Source organism: Cuculus canorus, chromosome 1 (assembly GCF_017976375.1).
Source record: "Cuculus canorus isolate bCucCan1 chromosome 1, bCucCan1.pri, whole genome shotgun sequence".
Classification (NCBI taxonomy): Eukaryota; Metazoa; Chordata; class Aves; order Cuculiformes; family Cuculidae; genus Cuculus; species Cuculus canorus.
The window spans coordinates 144,353,024-144,375,914 of NC_071401.1; the positions used below are offsets into that span (position 1 = coordinate 144,353,024).

Genomic DNA, 22,891 nt, shown 5'->3' on the forward strand with positions numbered 1-22,891 from the left:
AGGGAGAAGGAGAAGAAGAAGAGGGAGAAGCAGAATAAGAAGAAGGGGAAGGAGAGGAAAAGGAAGAAGAAGAAGGAGGAGAGGAAGAAGAGGCAGAGTTTTGGCTGTGCCCCAGGAGCCGAGGGCTGAGCGGGGCGCTCCCAGTGGACCCTCCGCCGGTGCCCCACGGGCAGCGCCCCCTCGCGGCAGCGGGGCGAGGCGGCCCCGGCAGGGGGAGGGGGTCCCGAAGAAACGAAGCCTGCGGAGCTCCGCGGGTACCACCCCGGCGGCCAGGGGACAGCGTGCTACCAGTGTGTCACCTCGCTGTCTAATAAGGGGACCCGAGGGAATGGCAGAAAGATGTGCCCGGGGAGGGTTAGGTTGGACGTTAGGAGAAGGTTCTTCTCCCAGAGGGTGGTGGGGCACTGGAACAGCTCCCCAGGGTAGCAGTCATGGAGCCAAGCCTGACAATACACAAGAAGCATTTGGACAACGCCCTGAGACACATGGTGTGAATGTTGGGATTGTCCTATGCAGGGACAGGAGTTGGACTTGATGATCCTTGTGGGTGTCTTCCAAAGCAGGACATTCTATGCTTCTATGAAAAGCTCCCAGCAGTCATGTACTGGATATAGCCATGCCTGGGTGAGACGGATGCCAGCACAGGGCTGTACGGTCTCAACAAAATGGATGAAGGTACGGAAGTTAGAAACACTGTCAGTCTTGCCAGGAGAACATCATGGCACAAAATGACATAACTGCAGTCGCAGGTTGTGAGCTCCTTTCTGCTGATTATAGAATCATAGAATCACCAGATTGGAAAACACTTCTGAGATCATTGAGTCCAACCATTCCTACCTGCTGCTAAACCATGCCCTTATGTACCTTGTCTACCTGTTTTTTAAATACCTCCAGGGATGGTAACTCAACCACCTCCCTGGGCAGCCTCTGCCAGTGCCTGATGACCCTTTTGGTGAAAAATTTTTTCTGATATCCAATATGAACTTCCCCTGGTGCAGCTTGAGGCCATTCCCCCTTGTCCTATCACCTGTCACTTGAGAGAAGAGACCAGCACCCAGCTCTCTACAACAACCTCCTTTCAGGTAGTTGTAGGCAATGTTAAGGTCTCCCCTCAGCCTCCTCTTCTCCAAGCTAAACAACCCCAATTCCCTCATCCATTCCTCCTAAGACTTGTTCTCCAGCCCCTTTACCAGCTTTGTTGCTCTTCTCTGGACACACTCCAGAGCCTCAATGACTTTCTTGTAGTGAGGGGCCCAAAACTGAACACAATATTCAAGGTGTGGTCTCACCAGTGCTGAGTACGGGGGCAGAGTCACTTCCCTGGTCCTGCTGGCCGCACTGTTTCTGATACAGGCCTGGATGCCATTGGCCACCTTGGCCATCTGGGCACACTGCTGGCTCATGTTCAGTCTGCTGCCAATCAACACTCCCAGGTCCTTCTCCCCCAGGCAGCTTTCCAGCCACTCTTCCAGGGTTGTTGTGCCCCTTGGCATTTGGCCTTGTTAAACCTCATCCCATCTGTCTCAGCCCAGCAGTTCAGCCTGCTCAGATCCCTCTGAAGAGCCTCCCTACCCTCAAGCAGATCTCCACTTCCTCCCCGCTTAGTGTCATCTGTGAACTTGCCAAGGGCTGTTTGCAGTGTGTGCTTGTTCCAACGCCTTCTGCAGCTTCAGCAAGAGACCTGGAAACAAGTTCTCACTGAGGCTGAGACCACATGAAACAGCATCAGTGGCAAAGAGAATTCTACACAGCTAATGGTGAGAGCAAGGGCTGAGGAGGATCATGAATGGCTCTTTCCCATGCGAAGAACTGAAGGCTTGGGACACCTGGGCAGTCTTGTCCCTTCCCAGTCAATCTTCTGCTCTACGGAAGGCTATGGCAAAGCAGATTTCATGGTCTCCTATAGCAATAACTTCTGCTGGGAACATTAAAAATATCCTTCAAATAAATCTCACTAACAAATATAAAACAGAAACAGACCTGAAATTCTTCATGGTAGGTGGCATGAAATGTTAGTGTCACGTTCCTTCAAATACATTTGGGTTTTGTGGAAAAAACACAAGTGTTTTTTCTCCTGGAGGATGTCACTCCCTCTCCTCTGCAGGCCTGTAACCCCTTAACTTACTGTTCTGCATCAACAGAACTAAAAGCCATTGCAGGTCAGTACAAACGTGGACTTCCCAATAGAAATACTAGCTGCAGCCTCTCTTCCTAAGAGCAAAACAGGGTTTGCTTAAAAGGCCAGATTTGCTACATGATGCCCATCTCAACCAAATAGATCCTTCAACAGCTTTACAAACCAAATATATAGTTACCCTGCAAGGGAGCACAGGTTTTGTGTTTATTTACTGTAGACTGCTTATATGGAGGAAGCCAGTAGTGTTTCCCTGGCACCACCTCCAGTGTCTAAAAAAGGGGACCTGGTCATGTGAATGCTTTCTCTCTTGTGGCCAGATTTCCACAGGAAGGAAACAGAAAGGAGCCAAAAGCATCCCTGATGTTGGCAATCACTGAACCAGATCTGCAGAATACAGGGCAGACTGCTTTTACCCCTCATGTGGACAACCTAAAAATGGCATTATGTGCTACAAGAACCATTTAGAAGGAGCTTCCCTTTTTCTTACATCATATGGAGACTAAATTTTTGTACAGCTTCAGAAAAGATAAAACTTTTCAGTTAATGGGGGTGGATGGCAACCAGTCACCTGCTCAGGAAGCAGGTTACAGGCTCTGTGTTGTACAAACCACAGAAAAGTTTCCTCAAGATTACTTTTCATGTGGCACCATAGAAAAGCAACCAGAACCTATCTGCTTTACCAGCAGTACTGGTCACTCAGCCCAGTCTTTGGAAATTGTGGATCTGCTCCCCATCCATTGGTGACCCCCAGCAAAATACCTTCTTATCATATGCCTTGATTTCCTCATATTTTGAGTATGATTCTCTGTAAAGCATCTTTACAATGCTTGCACTCTAAGCTATTCTAGCAGATATCACACTTGTCATTGTGACAGCTGATTCAGGTGAAGCACAGAAAGGTTCTACCCAGGATTTTGCATCCTGATTTCATTTCAGATTGCTCTAAAGATGGCAAGTCCTTCCTCCCCAGTGTTCCCATAGGAGCCTCCTCCTCCGCAGCTGTAGCCCTTCATTAGGTTATCAGCCTCACCAAAAATAAGCCACCTGTATGTCAACATTGGTGTTCTCAGCACCTAGAGATTACCCAGACAGTACCTGTAGTCACCAGCATACAACAGCAGTTTGAGAGAAAGAAAAGTAACTCCTTGTTTGAGAAAGGATGGAAATTGCAAGGAGTAAGATATGAAGTTTACCTGCTTTAAACCACCTCTTGGTGTACCCTCTTCTCTTGAGTAACTTTATGCAGAGCTTTTCATTTTAGGTAAACCAAATCATGCCCAAGGTTGGTTTAGGCATCTACAGAAGATAATGTATATACATCCAAAACAACTTACTAAAATCATGTGGTCTTGCAGTCTATGCATAGCTTTCACCAAAATGTTTTTTTTCATGACTCTCTGGCTATCACCATGTTCAATTTATAAGAAAATAGCCAGCGCATCAAGAGGGATATATCCATGTCTCCACTGAAGTCCAAAATTCTCTCTTGCAATGAGCCAGTGTGCTTCAGAGTCCAATGTTTTCCCCATTAACAGGGAATAGCCTTGTCTTCTACTCCCACCAGAGACCTTGCTCCCACCAGTCTGCTGGAGCTTATCCAACTGACTACACCTGTCATGGGAAGAAACACTCCAGGCTCTGGCATCAGTAGAAGAGCATTAGTCTCTTCCACTAGCTCCGCTGGATCTGGAAATGGATGTTTCCGTATGCTGTCAGCACCAAGCCTGTAATGCTGTTGCTTCAGCTGGCCTTTGCTGAATGCTAGTGTGAGAGGCAGAGCGCAAGCCCCCGAGGAACACCAAATGTCAGCACCACCCATTCCCAAGTAAAGGAATGCCTGACACACACTGCCAAGGGCAAGAGCTGTGATTTTGCCCCAAGACAACTGTCTGTCATAATAGACAATCTCCTTCCCTTGCTCTGCACTTCTTTCCAAGTGAAATAGGAAGAGAATTATTTCACGCCCTTAAAAAGTCTCCAAGTCATGTTACAATAGAAACACTGGTTGCCTGGGTGGGTTCAAACATTAAATCTAATTAATGGAACAGAGCTGAAGCAAACAGAAGTTGTTTATTTTCTAAATAAGTCTAAATTTATTCATTAACCTAGTAAAAAAAAAGTTTGGATTACAAGTCTCAACAGTATAAAAGTACAAAACAGGTTCCATAGATTTCTAATACATTAATACAAAGTGCATGACTACATACAGTTCATTTTGCATTACTACCGGGAATGGAAGAGGTGGGAGGGAGTAGAGGAAGCAGTTGGCGGTTGAAATCTAGCAATAAATAAATAAATACAGAAGAGATGATCCATATCAGAGCACATCCTACCACCAATACTGCAGCCTTAGGTGTACAGTTACTGATGCTGAAAACACAAATTCAAATGAAAGCAGGTGTCTGCAAAAACAGGTAGAACTCTTGCTCAAGCCCTTATCGGACATGACCAACCTAGTCAAGTCATTAAGCAAGCAAGCATCCATTATAGCAATGGTTGGGCTCTATCTTAAAGGTCTTTTCCAGCCTAAATGATACTATGATTCTGTTTGGTTGCAGATGGAACACAAGGTAGGCAGCTTTGTCCTCCATTCAGAATCTCAGAGAGTTTAGGAAAAAGCAAAATAAAACCAATGAAGGCTCTAAAGCTATAAGGCTGTTATAAGTCAAAGCCCTGTTTGCCCTGATGTTCTTTCTCTCCAGAGGCTGGCTTGCCCAATGGAAGGAGAGGGGAAAAAAAAGAAAAGGAAAAAAAAAAAAGGAAAAAAAAAAAAAAAAAAGAGCTTTGAGGTTAAAGGCTCCTCTTAAAACCTGCATCTTTCCCTACCTATATTTTCATTTGCTAAGCATTCCCATTTCAGGAAGTGAAATTACATGAAAATTCAGTTCTAAACCCTATCCACCACTGTATTATGCTGAAGACTCTCAAAAAGGAAAGCTTGTAGCAATCCATCTAGAACATCCCAAAAAAGTAACAGTAAGAGAAATCTAAAATAAGAACAAACAAAAGAGCAGAATTCCCAACTTCTAGAAGTTAAACCTTCATAAAAGGAACATGAAGCAATCCGGAGCTAAAAATGCAGTACACTCTTCCAGGAAGCTGCTTCCACCCTACAGGTAAAGTGGAGTCTGAAGGAGTGTCACAATGGTTTGCACACAAGTTTGTCTGAGAATCCATGTAAGAAATATCTTTTGATCACATATGCAAACAGCTGCCTCGATTCAATACAGCACCATTCTTAACAGAACTTTTCAGAACAGAGAAGCACTGCAAGGGAAAGGTTCCAAACCAGAATCGGGAACCTAGACCTCAGGCTGCAATCAGATTATGTTCCTGGACCAGAGCCTAGTTTGTTTAGTGAGGGGTTTGGTTCTATGACAGGTCCAAAACCAGTAGGAAACTTGGTCTGTGGTCACATCTCAGCCCCACTGGGCCAACAGTGACCATTTAGCCAGTTTTGGCCATCATCTACAGCGGACTTGGACATCAAGATGTTTTTTTGGTCCACCTCTAATTGCCGGTCAGTTACTACATGAAGCCCAGGGTGTCTGCTGCTGGGTTAAAACAAAGTAGCCTCCCATTTTGCCATGTTCAGTTCTTAGGTAAACCTTCCTCCTTAGCTAAGGGGAAGAGCTCTCCCATCCCTTTTCAAAGAGCACTTGATGTTGGGGGCCTTCTTGGATAACTACCACTTGCAGAAGAGATGTCTGCAGTTCACCAGTCTGTGTCACATAGGAAGGATGAAATATTTGTCTTTGTTACGTCAGTAGTACAGGGCGAAATCTCCACACCTTTAAAAATAGATATTTATATAACTAGAGAAGTGACTTATAATATTTCTATGTATTAGTTCATCTTATTGACTCATACATGTCTAAGAATGAAATATTTTCTTGGGGATTTAAGGGAGGTTCCAACCAACTTTGAAAAAAATGCCTTACACCCACTGCTTCTTTTAATACAGAAACATGAACTACATACACTTTATATATAAACTCCCATCCTCACATTCACTTGTGAAGCGAGTGGGAGAGAAGGGGAAAAGATTAGACAACCTTGCAGCAGCATTCAGCTTTGCTAAGTGTTCCATAGCATCTTAAATATTATGTACAGTCTTTCTGAAAAGATAAAAACTGGCTTCAGAGTTTGTGGAATCGTAGCAGTAAAACCCAAAACAGTTCTAGGGAATAGTCTTTTGGCAGCATAGCAGGTGTCCAAAGTGAACAGTCACTTTTCTAGTATTTTTCCAGAGAATAAGAGGATCTGTATAACCTTCTGCAGCTATCCAAGGAAGTCACCACTCCTCTTGGGTGGAAATTGCTGGAGATTGTGGTCCTTCTTGTTCTGGCTTTTCAGTGGAAGACTTTTTATTGCTACAGCAAGGTTTGAAGAGATGAGTGTCTATGAGGACTTCTCCAAAACGCCCTTTGTAAATAATGCCACAGCAGACTTTTTGCCTGGAAGAAATGGCAGGGAGAAACACAGTTTGTATGTTTAGAACGTACGGAGTTTACAGAAATTCCAAAAACCAAAATCAGTTTGACCCAAGAGGCTACTTTTCTGAGTCTCCAGCTCAGAGTATAAGGAAGAAAAAGTTTGCTGAGAGAAAACAAGTCTTTGTCTAATTCCACAACACTGCTTTGGGGAAAAAAAAAAATTACTCAACCCATCTCTACACAGAACTAAGTCTCCCATTTTGCTTCCCAGAGAAGTTTCACATATACAACTACCTGCGCTGAACTAACCTTGACTACAATGCACTTCCAAACACTACTTGAGAGGAGGCAGCAAGTCACAACAATTCCAACAGTGTAATTGGCTATACAGCGGATTACTGTGTCACAACACAGTAATAAAAGATGACAAGCTCTCAGCTCCCAGAAAATCTTGTGGTTTTCCTCCCACTCTTGATTTTTTTTTTTTTTGGTTTAATGACTCTCATCACAGGTCAACCAAATCAAAATGTATGTTTTGCTGACAAGCCAAGAGCACTGTTGTACTTGGTAACACATCACGTCTACAGTTTTAAGACAAGGTAGCAACAGTCGGGAATGATATCTTTTGCTCCCCAAAACGTAAAAATATTTTCCAGCAACTGTATTAGTATTTAGAGAACTAAAGGGAGATGGGGGAAAATATCTTAAACATGTGGCATTTCTTTCCAGAGACAGACATCGTATGACAGTGTGACTTAAATTATATCCTTAAATCAAATTAGGCTTAGCAGCAGCAAGTTCCTGAAGCAGAATCAAGCACCATGTAGGTGAAGAGATTTTCTGTCTGCACAGAGTGCACATTCTGTTGCTTTTTACCTTTTCCAATATGTGAGATCTAAGAAGGAGAAAACTGGTGTTCTGCTGGACCCAGCACTCATCTCTGTGTCAGAGCCATCATCGGACTGGTTACTGTAACAGGGTGACTGAGCTGGAGAGGCACTCGAAGTGGTGCTGTGGGCATCAGAATCTATAAGGGAAAGAAATCCAAGAATCAGGACGTGCACCCTATGACTTATCCTCTTCCTAACTTGTAAAATATTGCAGGCGGACAGTGAACAGAGAAGACGACTTTTCTTAATTAACAAGAAAAACCTAACAACAGCCCCGTTTTTCATTTCTCCCTACCAGTTTCAGTACAGAGACTATCTGTCAGCATTTGGGAGACAGACCTTACAACTGGAAAGGGTCCTTCTATATGGGGAACTGGAACGAGGTTCAGGACCAGGCTTCAGATCCTAGCTCTCAAATGTAGCCTGTACATGCTTCAGATGAGAACCTAGTCCTGCTCTGGAATCACTGGAAGATCCTTGAAACCTATGGGGATCTGTGCTTCAGACCTAAAACCTTCTCTCCCACGGTACGTCTTCTTTCTTACCCATTCAGTTAAAGTCTTGCAAGGCTTTTCTCGTTAATGTGATGGTTTAGGTAATACAGAGCGTTAGCTGAATTGGGACTGTGACTATGGACTCGGTGCAGATGTACATCTTAACAGAGGATCTAATAGCCTAATGTTTTAGTTACCTTCCCTAGCACCTACAGTAATACAATTAGATTAATTATAGCACATTGAGGAGATACAAGCTCTCTGGGCCAAGGCCTTTACTGATTCTTTGAGAGCTTTTCCTTCAGGCAGGAAGCATAACTGAAAGAGAGGGAAAGCCAAGTCAGCAGCAGTTAAGAAGCAGGAAGGTTTGCTTTAGAAGAAAAACCTAAAGTAGAGACATATTTAAAGCATAACTGGCAGATGGCTTTGTTGGAAAGCTATGAATCCAAATCTACTTGAAGAGTCTTAAGTGCTAGTGAAAAGAAATGACCAAAACTGGCAGAGGAAGGTCTAAGGAAACTATAGAGGAAACATGGCAGGAATTTAAGGGGTAGAGGTGGGGGTGGAAATTGGATTAAATAGAAAGCCTGGGTTGAAAACAAGTATGGAAGAAAAAGACTGATAGAAGAATCAAGGTCTTCTTGGGAGAAGGAAGCTGAAAATGGCCATAGTGCATTACTAGGAGGTCGGGGAAACCTCTTCCAACTTCAGTTTCAATGAAGCGTGGGACATAAGTTATCATATAGCTGCCTACACCTTCAAGCCAGGGTCCCCACTACCCTTCACCACTTCCCCACCTCTGTCTCTCAGCCCACCCTGCACACAAGTTCTTCCCCTTCATTCCACCCCCTCCTCAAGTCCTCAGAGGACGAAAGGTTGTGAAAACGGAGAGTGTCCAAATGTGTGAGCTTACAGCTGAACCTAGATGGTGATTCAGCTTGACCAGTTAACAATAAGCTACGTTAGGGGAGGCCAGACTTCATTGCCAAAAATCTCTTTGGATCCACTTACTGTGCCGCTTGAATTCCTTTTGCAGTTTGCTGATTTGATTGCTTTTTATTCTGCTTCCAGACAGAGTTTTCATTTTCTTTGGTTTTAATGTTGTTTTAAGACTGGGTCCAGCCCTGGCATCTACCACCTAGAACACAGAAAATGCATGCATAACACTTCTTCATCACACCCAGATACTGCCCTTCACTCATGGTACCCGTACTGATTTAGCTGAAGATGTTCAAAACCGATCTAGTTAAACCAAGGCAGTTTTGAGCACTGATGCTCTTATGCTTCATTTAAATCTGGTTTGTAAGAGGCTGAGCCTGTATGAAAATGCAGCAAATTAGTTTAAAAAGTGTACTCAATTAAACTTTTGCTTTCTTCCTATTTTTGACAAATTCAGTTTAGAAGACAACAGTTGTTTAAGCCAATATAGGTTCAGTTGAGAGTGTCTGCCAAGCATTTGCCCCAGAGTTTTTTAAAAAAACATTGATTTAACTCCTGAGTAAAGCCAGTAGTAGTAATAACAAAGTTCTGGCTCCCATCATGGCTTCCGGAAAAAAGATAACATACCCATGATCATCTTCCCAGCCCTAGGCCCAAACTGAATTAGATGTAACAAACCAGAATATTATGAGTGGGAATAGCTGCGAGATATCAGTCATTGTAATTATCTGACTAAACAACATTGATTTATGTGTTGCTTGAGCAAGTCACCTTGCTTGTTTAAACCATTAAAAGAATAGCCTAAAAAAAAAAAAAAAAAAAAAAAAAAGCATGGCCTATTTTGGATTGAAGCCAAATTTGAAATGCTTGGAATGTCATAAAAGGGTTTTGGACAAAGTTATGAGCTGGTGAAAAAAAGGAATTACAAGGTAAATTAGTCTGTAACTCCATCCTAGGCTTGTATAATCATATGGAACATAAGCCAAAGGAAGAGAGAGAAGAGCCATATAACAGGAAATACTCCAGGAAGGATTTAGAGATGCTGAGGGTGGGAAGGGAGAGTGTGGAGGAAATTGCAAACACTAAATCCTTGCGAGCACCTCCTCTCTCTAGCAGGATGGACTACGGTAGAGACGAGTCAGTTTTGGGGTGGAAGAGAAGTAAATGACTAACATGATTCCAGTTCTTTTTGGATCCCGCTGGCAATTTTTTCCATCTTTTCACCAAAAGGACACAGGCATTGCAAATATCTCCTGAGCGGGCCTCGTGGAGCCTGTCAAAATCAAAACCAAAAATCACTTGCCAACAGTTAATAAAAGCACCACCCCCCCAACTTAATAACAGCAAGAAGCATAAAAAAATACAGAAAACAAGGGTCCTTGAATTCTGCTTTTCAGGCATTACAATTCATCTAAGGTGCTCAAACACTGCCATCAAAGACCAGGACTCACTTTCAGAAAGCACACTTTGATGTAGAAATAAAAGATGGTGTAATCTGCCTCCAGAGGGAGGCTAAAAGCAACAGTCCTATCACCTTCAGGTGGTTTTGTTTTTTCACAGAAACCTCACCAAAACAAAAACTCCAACACACAGTCCCAATGGTTTGATCGGAGAGGGAGAGAAGAGGAATTATCATATTCCTTGAATGTACATTTGGGAACAGACCTCACAGATCTGACAAAAGCTTATTCAGCTCTTAACTTTCTCACAGAGCTTCAAGGATGAGTAACAAATACCACCTAACACACTCCTGCATAAACCTAAGATAAGGTTTCAGAAACAGCATTCACTGGAATGACAGCAATTCTCGACTGCTTTAACGAGCTTTATAAGCTTTCTTCAGAAATCATCTCTACTGCTAATTGACACTAAAAGAATTATAAAAGGGAAAAACTGTAGAACTTTTCAGCTATTTAAATGGAAAGACTGAAGCATTTACAGATGAAGGGGGCAGGCTCAGATAAGCCATTATTTGCTCAGTGTTAAGACTGCATTTTTACCTTGGCACACATATTTCACATAGCACAAGACCAAAGGCCCTGTACACTAAAAGCTTCTTTACTGCAGCTAAAAAAAATTAATATGCAATGGGCCTTCACACAGTCTTTCCACTGCCAAGGACAGCAGCCAAGAAATATGACAAGGAAAATTGTCAGCACCAGCCTTATGTACAAAAAATTCATGGTAAATACAAAGCACTATAAAGCTTTGGTTTTGTCCTTTCAACACTTGAGTGTTTCTAGAAATAAAGGCAGGAGAGGGAAGCATTTCTGAAGACTGCAAGGATTTACACATATAAAGTTAAGCACTTGAGACAAGCAGCAATACTGATACGTGTGTATAGCTTATAATACGATGCATGAAATTTCCACTTGGGCCTAAGGTTTTGATGATAAGTAATCCAACAAGACTGGAAAAAAGTAGAAAATATCTATTGACAACAGACTTTTTTCCAGGAGAAATAATTTCATAGAAAACCAGAGCATAAAGGGAGAAATTCATATAGCCTCAGAAAAAAAAAATTAAAAATAAACGAAGTAAAAAATGATTACAACCTATCACAGAAGAATTTGCTTTTCTGACAATTAGGGCCACAAATTTAGACAGAATTTCAAAGTTTTTAGGAAGTATTTCAAAGAAGTTACAAGGTCACTGCAGCTGTAAAAGAATCACTAGTATTTAGTTTTGCTTACCAATGCTTTCAAGTAACATTATGTGCAATATTACCTAATTGGAAAACTAATTACTTGATGCTCAATTTCCATCAGAATGGCTTTCCAATGAAAAGTTTTAATAATATCTTGATACGTCCTATTTGAGCAATGGCACCAATACCTGGGAAAAGGTACTGGAACTGCTACGTATGTGCCCGTGAAGTTTTGTTTAACATTCTTGGATCTTCAAGAGCCACGGAAAAAACTCCCCGGACCCATGCTGTTTACCGTCTTGTGTGGGAATTTAAACCTCCAAGGAATATCTGTAAAATGCACAGCCTGAGAGGGGTCTAAATCCCTGCATGTGCTGTGAGATGGGAAAGGCACAAGCCTGACTCTTTGCTGTCGGGAACCAGAGCAGCTCTCCGCTGGCAGCAACCACAGACTGACAACCAAATGGTACTCTACACAGCAGCAGAGGATCCAGCCCCTCCTGGCCTGGCCAGGAAAGTTCTGAGGAAGCTAAAACCAGCCTGCCGCCACCACCCACTCTGCTAACATAATCTTTCAGTCTCTCAGAGAAAGAGGGAGAGCACCTTAAGTTTGTGGTTCTGAGACCAAAACCATGACTGACCACAATGTTGACTGAAGAATCTTACCCAAAACAATTCTGGAAATCCTTCTCATAACGTTTGCTGTCAGTGAAACGAGAACTGGAAGACTTAGCTCTGCAAATACAGCAGCCTTCTATACTCCGGTACATCTTCGGTTTATGAAAGCCAAACATCTTTTCCTCCCAGCTGCAGTCTGTGAAAACAAACGGGAACTGGTGTTATTTATCAGTGTTAGATACTGAAAGATAAACCTGGGCAATTCACTGGGCAAACCAAAAGTAAACTGCAATTCAGGATGGGAAGATGCTAGATTAGGCCAAAGCTCTATACTGCACTGCCCAGAAGGGCAGATGTACCTAGAACACACTCTCTTATTAAAAAAAACTATCAACAACAGCTGGGGTATTAAGCAATACTGACAACGACTCACCATTTACTGCACAATTCTACTCTGAGGGCACATCTACAACAGCACAACCCAGAGGTGTGAATGCAGCTGACTTGGCTAATGAAGGTCCTGTGTACGTGGCAAAACAGGCTGCAGGACAGGCTGTGGGAACCTGCCCCAGCCCCTGGATAAGTAGTTGGCAGCTGAACCCTGGGTTGCTGGAACTACCTCATCATCATCCGTTTGTTGGAAACATCCCTGCCAAACTTTGTTGAAAGCAAATTGGAGCCATTTCTAATGAGATGCAGTCATACCTCCAGGCTGTAGGGCAGAGAGTACCTGAAAAGCCGTTCAAAAAACAGAAGGGTGGAGTCCCATCCAGCCCTCAATGGCCATGTCTGCACTTCGGAACCCAAGACCTTTCAGACCTGGTTGAGCATCCCAGCTCAGTTCTCACCCTCCTGCCTTCCCCACCCTGCTTTTCACAGGAAGGAAACCCAGCTAAAAAAGGGCAGGGGAGCAGGACCATGGGGCACATTTCAGCATGTGCCTACCACACATCCCAGCCACAGCAAGTAACTCCAGAGCAAAAACATACTCTCAATGTTACATACGTTACAGGGAAGTTATTTCTTCTTGACCACCAACTCTGCAAACTCAGCGCTGGCGGCTCAGAAAGCTGAAAGCTACACTGCTGTTCAAGGTCTGCCTATCCTTTTCAGTACACCTGGGGTGGGATTTGCTATGAGAGGAGGTAAGCTGCAGTGGAGGTGTTTTCCAGGCAGAAACTTAAAGTTAGTTACAAGAGGATTGACTGCTGTCACCATGCCAAAGACCCCTTCAATACATCATGTCCCCCCCACCAAATCAGTTCTCCCCAGGCACCAGTTACTCCTCAGTGCAGATTCCTGTTAGGCACAGTCTGACACGGCATGAGAAGCTGTCAGAGCAAACAGAGCTCCCACAGTGCTTCAAAAAAACCCCAAAACAACAACTGAGCAAAGCCGGCGCTTCCCTGGCACTGGGCCTGGATGCACAGCAAGTCCTCGCAGGTCCCGCAGCATCTGTCTCATCATACAGATGGGGACTGTTCCAAGACGTTCTCTTTTAAAAGAACCACGGTGCAAGGTTTGCCTCAACCACACGCTGCAGGGAACAAGCAGCCATCTCTGCTGCTTATCACATGCCAACTGCTCAGAGTGCGGACAGGCCACCAGCTGCAGGAAGCTCCATGAGAACAGGTTCCCACTGCTGAGAACTTCTGCTTTTAAAAAATTCAAATTAGACAGAGCCATGCAAATAACACAAGATTTCCCCCTCTTCCCTTAATGCAAAGTCAAGTCCTTATATTCTCATAAAAGATACACAAAACAATCTCTCCTCCTCACAAGTACTACTGAAAGACACAGTAGCTCGGACAGGACTCTTGGGAGAGCATCATCTCCGCCACTTGTGGGCAAATGTGGTGAGAGGGAACTCCCAGCTACTTCTCAGTTCCAGGGACTGCCAAGTCCCAGCAACCCAACTTGGGTTACTGGTGAATGTATGTGGCATAGGCACCTGTCTCCAAATCTTCCATCTGCAGGAAGGTAAGAGACATAATTCTAATATCCTCCAAAAGGACAGAGAAAATGAACGTAAAATCTCCAGCCTACAGCACCATGACCTGCCACAGCATTATTGCAATAAAATACTTTGAAAAGGGATCAGGGGAGATAAAAAAATCTGCTTCCACAGAGCTGTCAAAAAACCCTATCTAATTGTTAGTTAATTCTGTTAGAAAAAATCCATCAGGGAACCCATAAACAGCTGAAAGTGTACATATTTATATTTCTGTCTAGTGTATAATAATAATACAAGACCACTTGGTGCCCACTGAGGCTGCATCTCCTTGCATTTACTACCGCACAAACAAATAGAAAGACAGGCAGTCAGCTCTCAAAAAAGCCTGTCCTGACCAAACCCCTTGTAGAGGCTGTGGACAGCAATGGACTCAAGCAAGCTGCATACTAAGGAGATCCTCCAGGCTCAGCAGAGAGATGGAGGGAAAATGTCTTTCCTTCCCTCCTGTCCCAACTCATACTGTTTGCCACAGCCTTCAAGCACTATATTCCTTTCTTCTTCATACACATTTGCCGCACAAGGAGTTCACCTAGAGCTAGATAGTCCTGAGGGTGACTTGTGCAAATATCCAAAGTCATCCCAAATGCTACTAGGCTGCTATGGAGATTCACCATTCCCTCTATTAGCGCAGCATTAGTCTGAAGGCCAGGAGCAGCTGTAATAAGTAAAAGAAGGTATCCCAGTAGCAACCTGCTGAATGGGCTCGAGGGATGGTTAGACTCGGAACTACTCTCCACTCCTGCCCGAATATGTTTTCAGAGGCATGTAGCAAATGAATGCACAGCCAAATCAGGTTACTATCTCTCGACTAGCAAGACAAACAAACAACAGAGTGCCTAGACAAACACTTACAGTATGTATTTTGTTTCTTAGCATCCGGTGTGCTTCTTCAAGAGACAGTCTCTTGAGGATGCTGCACTTAACAAGCCTCTGGAGAGCCAACAGCATGTTCACCTGAGAATTTTCAATTTCCAAACAGCAACTTTAGATTCTGTTTGACTACTCCAACATTAAGTCTCTGGTCTGGTGCTTTTCTTTAGGAAGCCAAAGACTAACTGCAGACACAAGATTCATCACTGCTGCAGAACTTAAGCAGCAAAAACATCTTGACTATTACAGGGCAGGACAGAGAACTGATATCAACAATGTGATTTACTTTCTAACCCAGCATCTTCCAGAAATCCAGACGCTGAGGAGATGATCCCTGTCACCAGCTGCTATTCATACCACAGCAGAACAACATGCGTGTTTTACAATTAATTACTCTAGTGAAGGCTGGCATACGACACATACTCTGAAAATATCCTGGTTTGTATCGTTCCTGCCACTCTCACAGGAGCAGCCTTTCAACACCATCTTTCAATAGAAGGGAAACTAGTGCCATCTGTTTCCCACTTGATGAATGGTCAGCAACGGTATTACCATACACCATGCCTGAATGGGGAAAAGCTAGTAGCAAAATCACAAGTAAAAGAGATTTCTCCAACAACTGCATTGAAGTGCAGTTATAAATGGAAGGCGTCAGTCCAGTTACACATTTAATCCTGAACAGTTGCCATTTGACCATTATACACTAAATACTGTCAGCTGGGGAACTTAATAGCTAACGGAGAAGCATTTAAGACTAGAAGTACTCAGCACTGCTAAACCTAAAGCTCTCCGTCTCAACTTCCATTCTAAGCCATAACTGTGTTTCTCCTGCTGGAGTTGATGCTACATTTCTACAGACTTAAGTGTACTTGGAAATAAATATGACTGTGCCCTTAAAAGGTTTAACTTGAAAGCTTTGCAACTTAGATCTCAAATTAGAGCTAGACTGCCAGCTATCCTAACACCTGAAACCTCAGCTGTGGAAGTTTAACCATGTGAAATCTAGGACAGATGAAAAGAATGACAAGTAGGAATGAAGTAACTTCCACAGAAGTTAAAAAAACATTACAGAAGATAATTCTGCCAGATCTAAGCATGTTATTAATGTTACTTAAGCATGCCATTATTGGCCAAATTTAAAAATATTAGAATATATCACATCTTTCAAATTGGCAGTTGCACACAAGTCAAATACTCACCACCAAAGTATCAGAAATCCTAGTGGAGCATATTTGTCATTCTGCAGAAATGGAGATTTACCCTGGACTAGTAGGGGAGTGGTATTCCCCCAAGTCAGAGGAGAAGTGGTCCTCCTCCCTGGTCTCTCTGCAAAAGAAGCTGCTATTGCCCAAAGTTTTGCTTTAAAGAACTGTTTTAGCAACTTGAATGGACTCAGAAAAGACCGCAGGAAAAGACTTTCTCTGTCCCTCTGCCCTCTCACTTTCGGAAAAGCAGCATCAAAGAGAGACTTGTGCTGGAAAAAAAACTTGGGAGTCAAGCAGAAAAAAAGTAAAGTAGGTGGGGAATTAAAATAAAACATAAACCAACAACACACCCTGGTTATGGTTATTACATCTGTGAAAGGCTGCTACAAAGCAGCATGCATCATCCATGTGTGAAAATGGTTTCTTGCTTTCATTACCTGTCAGGACTAGAATTTGGTGCTTAGTTTTCTTTGCAAAATTTAATCTGATGATCTAAATTAAAAGCAGGTATTGCTTCAGATGCTCATTAAGTTCTCAAGTTAGGGAATAACTTCTGAACTCTTTCAGATTTTAAAATAAGAAAAGCCAAGCCACCTTCATTTGCCTTTCCAGATTCCTTCTGCATTCTTTCTGATCACCCAAGAAGAATGAAAACCTTTTATAACAGAAAGGAAGGAATTCCTAGAAGGCGGGCATGTCTCCCTTTGTAATACAATTATCAGGCCAGTCGGAAGGAACATGCTCACCTTCTTCTTGTGAGCTGAAACATTCCCTGGGGTTATGGGAGAGCAGAGGAATCCTGGTCCAACTACTCAATACCTTCCTCTCTTCTCTCATCTCTGCACTCTGACTCTGGATCATTCTTCCTTCGTGCAACCCCAAATGGTCAGTACATTGTCAGAGAGCAGAATCCCTGCAACATAATTTGATTTCCCCTTCTGTATACAGAACAGCCTCGCTGAAGCTGGGCTACAGAATAAACACAATCTAGGCCATGTATGTTGATCCAGCCTGTTGTCTTCAGTAAAAATCTCACGATGTTCACCTCTACAGGATTTCACTAAAACTAAGAAACACAGCCAAAACGGTACTTTTTTTCTTTTAAAGGAAAAGAAACAAATTCCTTAATATAGAAAGAATATATATACTCCGAGTTTCACATCTGCAAGTGCATACACCCGGGCACATGCACACACACGAAAAATGCTTCCAGAGCTGTCTACGGTGCCAGAAGCAGAGTTGCTTGTCTCACTAATAAATTCTTGGCCTCATCCTTCTGCTGAAATAAACTGCAATACTCCTACTGAAAATCAACTGTAGGACAGAGAATTGTATATCAACAAAAGAGCCAATCTATATCAGAGACTCAATGTAAACAATACCTCCCCCCTCAGTTTACATGCCGCAAACAGAAATTTTGGAATAGAAGCTAAAATTGGACCCCAGAAAACCATATTTTAAAGTGTCCAAAGCCAGAGTGCTCTAAGGAACTAAGAGACCAAGATAAGTAATCTGAAAAGGCAACTTCATGATTTCCAAAAACACTTTTTTATACTGTTCTTATATTTCAAAACAAGGCAACTGATTTCCAACAACCATAACCTTAGAGTTGTGCATATTGTACACTCTTCTGGTCCCATATATCATCAGATTTTCCTTCCATTTACCCTCCTCTCTCCACCCAAAACAACTTCATTTGGAGTAAAGCTGTATTTGGCCACGACAATCCAGGCACAACCTAATCAAACAGCACTCTGTGGAGTTTTCAGTTGATGAGCTCAGCAAAACCAGTAAAAGGTCAAAACTACATCTTCAAGAACCTTTCCTCTGCCAAAATAAGTAACTCACTCTTTTGCTGGTAGTCATCTGCAGCTGCTGTTGCACACTCAGTGCCGCAATGAAGTTTTGGCACACCAGATGCAACTAGCAGCAACTACCAAGCAGGTATCAACAATCAAACCGGATGTTTCTTTCCCATGTTTGAGCTTCCACAGCATCCCAGCTACAACACTTCCAGAAGCACTCAAGTCACAAAGCAGCCTATTTACCTGCCCATCTTGAGTGGGAAATAAGTACCTAACCACTTGGACAAGAGAAGAGAAAGGCTAAGCCACTTGGGTATTCCTTTGAACTGACATGTGGTTAGTGCTCCAGAAAGCATAGGCCAAAGCATGAAAACAATAATCAGCAAGATTTGCATAGGTGGGAAAAAAATTCCAAACCTGTCCCACCTGCAGACATTCCATATTGAAAGAGAACCTCCCCCTGGAAACTCCTATTGCATTGCTCAGTTTTATCAGGAGGAGCCCTGCAAGGAAAACCTGGGATGTTCCCAAGCAAGTGCTGGAGCTAAGACTGCGATGCTCATCTGGGCACAGTCACTACAGCTGTTATGATGCTGTTTGCAACCACCTGCTACTGAAAAAGCATCACAGACACTTGAGATCCTGAGACATCGAAGAGTTTGGATTTTTTTGATTTTATTTTTTTTAAAAGAGGGTAACATACCTGATGGGGACTTGAACAGAATTAAAATAATTATTTGGCAGAAGAGCTGAAGTGACTTCATTAAAAAGTATACTTTTCCATGTCCTTAAGTAATATTAGTGGTCATTTCACTTGGACTTTGGTCTGAGCACCTTGTACAGAAATGAAAAGGCTTGAGTCATAAAATGGAGTCCCACCCACGAGTTCTGTTTAACCAGTCAGTTTTCAAGCCCCAGCTCACCAGCTTCTTCCTTCTGTTAAAAAGCAAGTGCTACAAGTGGTACAAGTCTGAAGAAGTTGTTGGTTGTCAAGTCAGACCATGTGTGCAGTTCATCTCATTATGACAGAGGTACAAAGCATCAGGTGGTAAGAATCAATGCAAAGTAGACAGTTCCGTGACAAAGAGCTGTTCAGCATGAGTAAGACAACAACCCGTCACAGTTTTCAGTTTTAACACTCTTATTTTTAACCTGCATGAATTTATCAGCTTTTTTTAACATCAGCTTTTTTTAACATCATCTTCTACTAAGAAAACAGTGATATTTTCTTTTTAAAGGGAAGACTGAACATGTAGGCAATTAGCTCCTCTTTGAGAATCTCCGGGCTGGCAGAGAAGGGAGAAGGAATTTTTCCCAGAGGCTCTGGCACTCAATCCCACCTACTTTCAGTGGGAGCTGGATGCTGCATGCCTGTGGGTGTGTTTGAAAAGTCCCACGACTTGTTACTTACTGATTCTCTACCACGGACCACAGATCCCAAGAAACCTGGAATTTACCTGGCTGTCAAAAGAATTCAGTGCCCACCGGTGCCAGCAGAAAGGCCTCCGGTCCAGTTTCCCATGCAGTCTTATCTTTATTTATAAAAAGCTATAAACTACCCAGTGAACCTGGCTATGTGCAGAATGGGGAGAAAGAGGTTTCCACAAAGGAGAGGCTGACACTCACCTTTGGAAGCAAGCACGCAGTAGCAAAGGGGCTTGCAGAGGAACTGCATCACCCTCCTGGCTCGCCTCGTAAAAGGTGCAAACACAGATGTCTCTGTAGCTGTCAACCTTCCACCGGCGCCAAATTAAAATTCAAAATGAAAAAAAAAAAAGAGAGCATCGCGGTCTGATTGCATTCAAGCATGTTACTCAGCCTCCAAACATAAACGTGATGCTGAAGTTCAGGGACACTGGGCCCCCTTCTCTTCTCCCCACGATGAGGGGACGGGGGTCTGTCAGCCCTGCCAAGACACACGCGTTTCACGCTCACAGGAACGGGGCATCCTGCCCCTGCCCACGCAGCATCGGGGCACAGCTACGAACTCCGCTGCGAGAGTAAAAATCCAATGGAATAATTTGGGTCCAAGGACTGCCCACCAGCAGACTGACGGGGACAAGGGTCTTTGAAGGACAAAGAGAGGTCAGAGCTACCGGTGGAGCCTCAGGGCAGGCGGGACTCAGCCCCGCTCACCGGGCTAAGACACAGCACGGTCAGCAACAGGTTCGGCAGGTCCCTTTAAAGGCTTTTACCTACAGGCAGCCGGAGACGGCAACTTTTACCTCCTGAAAGGCAGAGCTGTGCAAAACTCCCAAGTTCGTTTTGTTTTTCTAGTTCTTTAAATAAAAAAAACACAAACCAAAAAACCCAAGAAGATGACGGTGATAAAGGAGACCCGAAAAGGCAGAGCCCAGCATCCCCCGGGCACGGCGGGGGGGAACAAAGACCCCTCCCGGGAAGGACGACCTACTTTCGCGGGCGGTGCCGCGGGGCAGGTGGAGCCGCTAACACGCGGGCTGCCATGCGTTCGACTCGCCCGAAAAGAATAAAAAACAAAACCAACCCAACCAAAAAAAAAAAAAAAAAAAAAAAGGAAGCCCCAAACGAATTAAAAATAAAAGAGGGGAGGGAGGAGAGGAAAGCCCCGCGCTGCACACGCCTCCCCAGCACGCGGTGCTGGTGCCCCATTCGGAGCTGGGGTGGGGGGGTGGTAGGCGGTTCGAAAGCTCCGCCGAAGATCCCGGTCCCTACCCCGGGAAAAAGGGGGGGTGGGAGGGTGGTGGTCCCCGCCGCTCCCGTCCCGTCCCCTCGTGGCTCGGGTTCCTCAGAGCCCGTCCCTGACGTCATTCAAACATGGCAACAGTTGCACTTCAAAGGGCCGTCGCAGACCTCCCCGGCGACGCGGCCACCACGCGGACCCCCGGCTCCCCGCCGACACCGCCGGGGCTCGCCCTGCGCGGTCCCTCGGCGGAGCGCGTGTGCATCCCAAGTTTCGCCAACCCCTCCGAAGTCCTCCAAAAAGTAACAGCCAGACGCTAAAATAAGAAACACGGTCTCCCGCGGGATAAGTTTCACCCCGCCGCTCCCCGCGCCGTCCCGGGGCTGAGCTTCCACCCCCCCCCCCCCCCCACACTCCGTTCCCCGGTGCGGACGAGCGCTTGGCCCCGGGGAGCCCGCAGCACATGCGAGCCCTTTGTTTTCCCTGCAGCCGGGCGCTGCCTACGTGCCGCACCGGGCCTCTCCGCGCGGAAAGAAAAAAACGGGGACTCGGGGGAACTTGTTGGCACCGGCCACACGCTCGAAAGGGGGAACGACGGGAGAGGCTGACTTCCCCCCTCCCCACTTTGCTGAGAGAAAGCGGCGCGACCATCCCCGCACCGGCACCGCGGGGCGACACAGCAGCACGTGTCACGGCAGCCCCGCCGTTGCCACCCCGGGGCGGGCAGAGCCTCCTTTCCCCTCCCTCTCGCGGGGTGCAGAGCCCCCTTTCCCCCCCTCCTCTCTCTCACTCGGGGGGGGGGGGGGGGGAGGTGCAGACCCCCGTTTTCCCCTCCTCTCCCTCTTTCGCGGGTGCAGAACCCCCTTTCCCCCCTCCTCTCTCTTTCTCATTCGAGGGGTGCAACCCCCCCTCCCCCCGAGGGGTGCAGAGCCCCCCCTCTCCAAACAGCAGCGATAACGTTAAATTAAAACGGCCGCACTTTCTCGCCGGGGAGGGAGAAATAAAAACAACCGCCCTCTTTGGACGGGGAAGGAAGGGAGGGAGAAATAAAAACAACTACCCTTTCGCCGCCCTGTTGATGTGGAGGGAGGATTCGTGGGCATCTCCGTGACCCCCCCAATCCCCTCCTGGCGCTACAGGTGTGCCGGGCAGCACCTGCACCAACGGCCCCGCACCGGCTGCCCGGGCTCCATAAAGGACCCTCGAGCCCTAAAACTCCAAAAACGAGTCTTGGGAGAGAAGAGTTTATTCGCCGGCGTAGTCGCTATCAGCGGGGACCGCGTGGCGAGGTTGGGCAGCGCCGATTCCCTAAGCCGGGAACTGCTTTTGGAATGGAACCGCGTGGAACCCACTTTTGGAATGAAACCACCGAGAACCCGGCTGCGCTTACTCCTCGGAGCTCCAGTCGCACTTTGCGGGAAGAAGGGACACACACGCACCCCACTAAGTCAAGATTTCCCAGGAAAGGCTTCGCAACCACGCGGGAGGCGCTTGTCCCCGCCAGCCCCTCCTTGAAACTCCCCTAAATGAAGAGGAAAAAAAGGGGGAAAAAGCGCAGCCACGCGTGTCTAAACTGTTCGGGGCGGCAAAGTCTTGTCGCAGCGGCAGGACTGAAGGCGAACTCCGGGATTAAGGCGCATAGAACAAAACCCGCCGGCTGCTGCGGAGGGTGGGAAAAACAACAACAACCGCACAAAACGCGCAAACGGAAAAAAACCCCACTTTTAAACCTCCCGTTCCCTTCTCGGCTGGACTTTTCTCTCCTCCTTTCCCGAAGCAGAAAGGGAGGGGAGAAAAAAAAAGCAGGGAGAAAGAAAAAAACCAAAAATCACTCACCGCTCCAGCGACCCGTGCGGGATGCGGCGCCGCCGCTGCGCGCCCTCCCCGCGCTGTAACCGGGCAGAGCCGCACGCGCCTTCCCCCCCCCCCCCCCCCCCCCCACCCAAACCACCGCCTCCGCCTCCGCCCCGCCTCCTCCCCCGCCCCGCCCCTCCCCTCGGCGCCCGCCGCTCTGCGCATGCGCGGTTCCCAGGGCTCCATTCTTCAGCGCCGCTTCGCGCGCCCCATTGTCCTTTTAAGGGAGAAAGGCCGCGCGGGAAGCCCTGGAAGGGAGGGAGGGGGTGTTGCCCGTCGCGCACCGCCCGCTCGCACCGCCCGCCCCGGTTGTGGGCGTG

The 22,891-nt window shown here is 45.6% G+C and overlaps 1 protein-coding gene across 2 annotated transcripts; it reads right to left on the minus strand.

Moving 5' to 3' along the window:
* Positions 1–4,228: 4,228 nt before the first annotated feature.
* SINHCAF (SIN3-HDAC complex associated factor) lies at positions 4,229–22,649 on the minus strand. 2 transcript variants are annotated; one of them, XM_054056550.1, is made up of 6 exons: positions 22,554–22,649; positions 12,210–12,357; positions 10,070–10,169; positions 8,969–9,095; positions 7,450–7,600; positions 4,229–6,594 (listed from the first exon to the last, which is right to left on the minus strand). In XM_054056550.1, the coding sequence occupies exons 2-6, from the start codon at positions 12,335–12,337 to the stop codon at positions 6,432–6,434; spliced, it is 669 nt and encodes a 222-aa protein (XP_053912525.1). In that variant the 5' UTR covers positions 12,338–12,357; positions 22,554–22,649; the 3' UTR covers positions 4,229–6,431. The 2 variants fall into 2 exon arrangements, with proteins under 2 accessions (XP_053912525.1, XP_053912524.1); XM_054056549.1 differs by lacking the exon at positions 22,554–22,649 and adding an exon at positions 19,682–19,701.
* Positions 22,650–22,891: the final 242 nt, after the last annotated feature.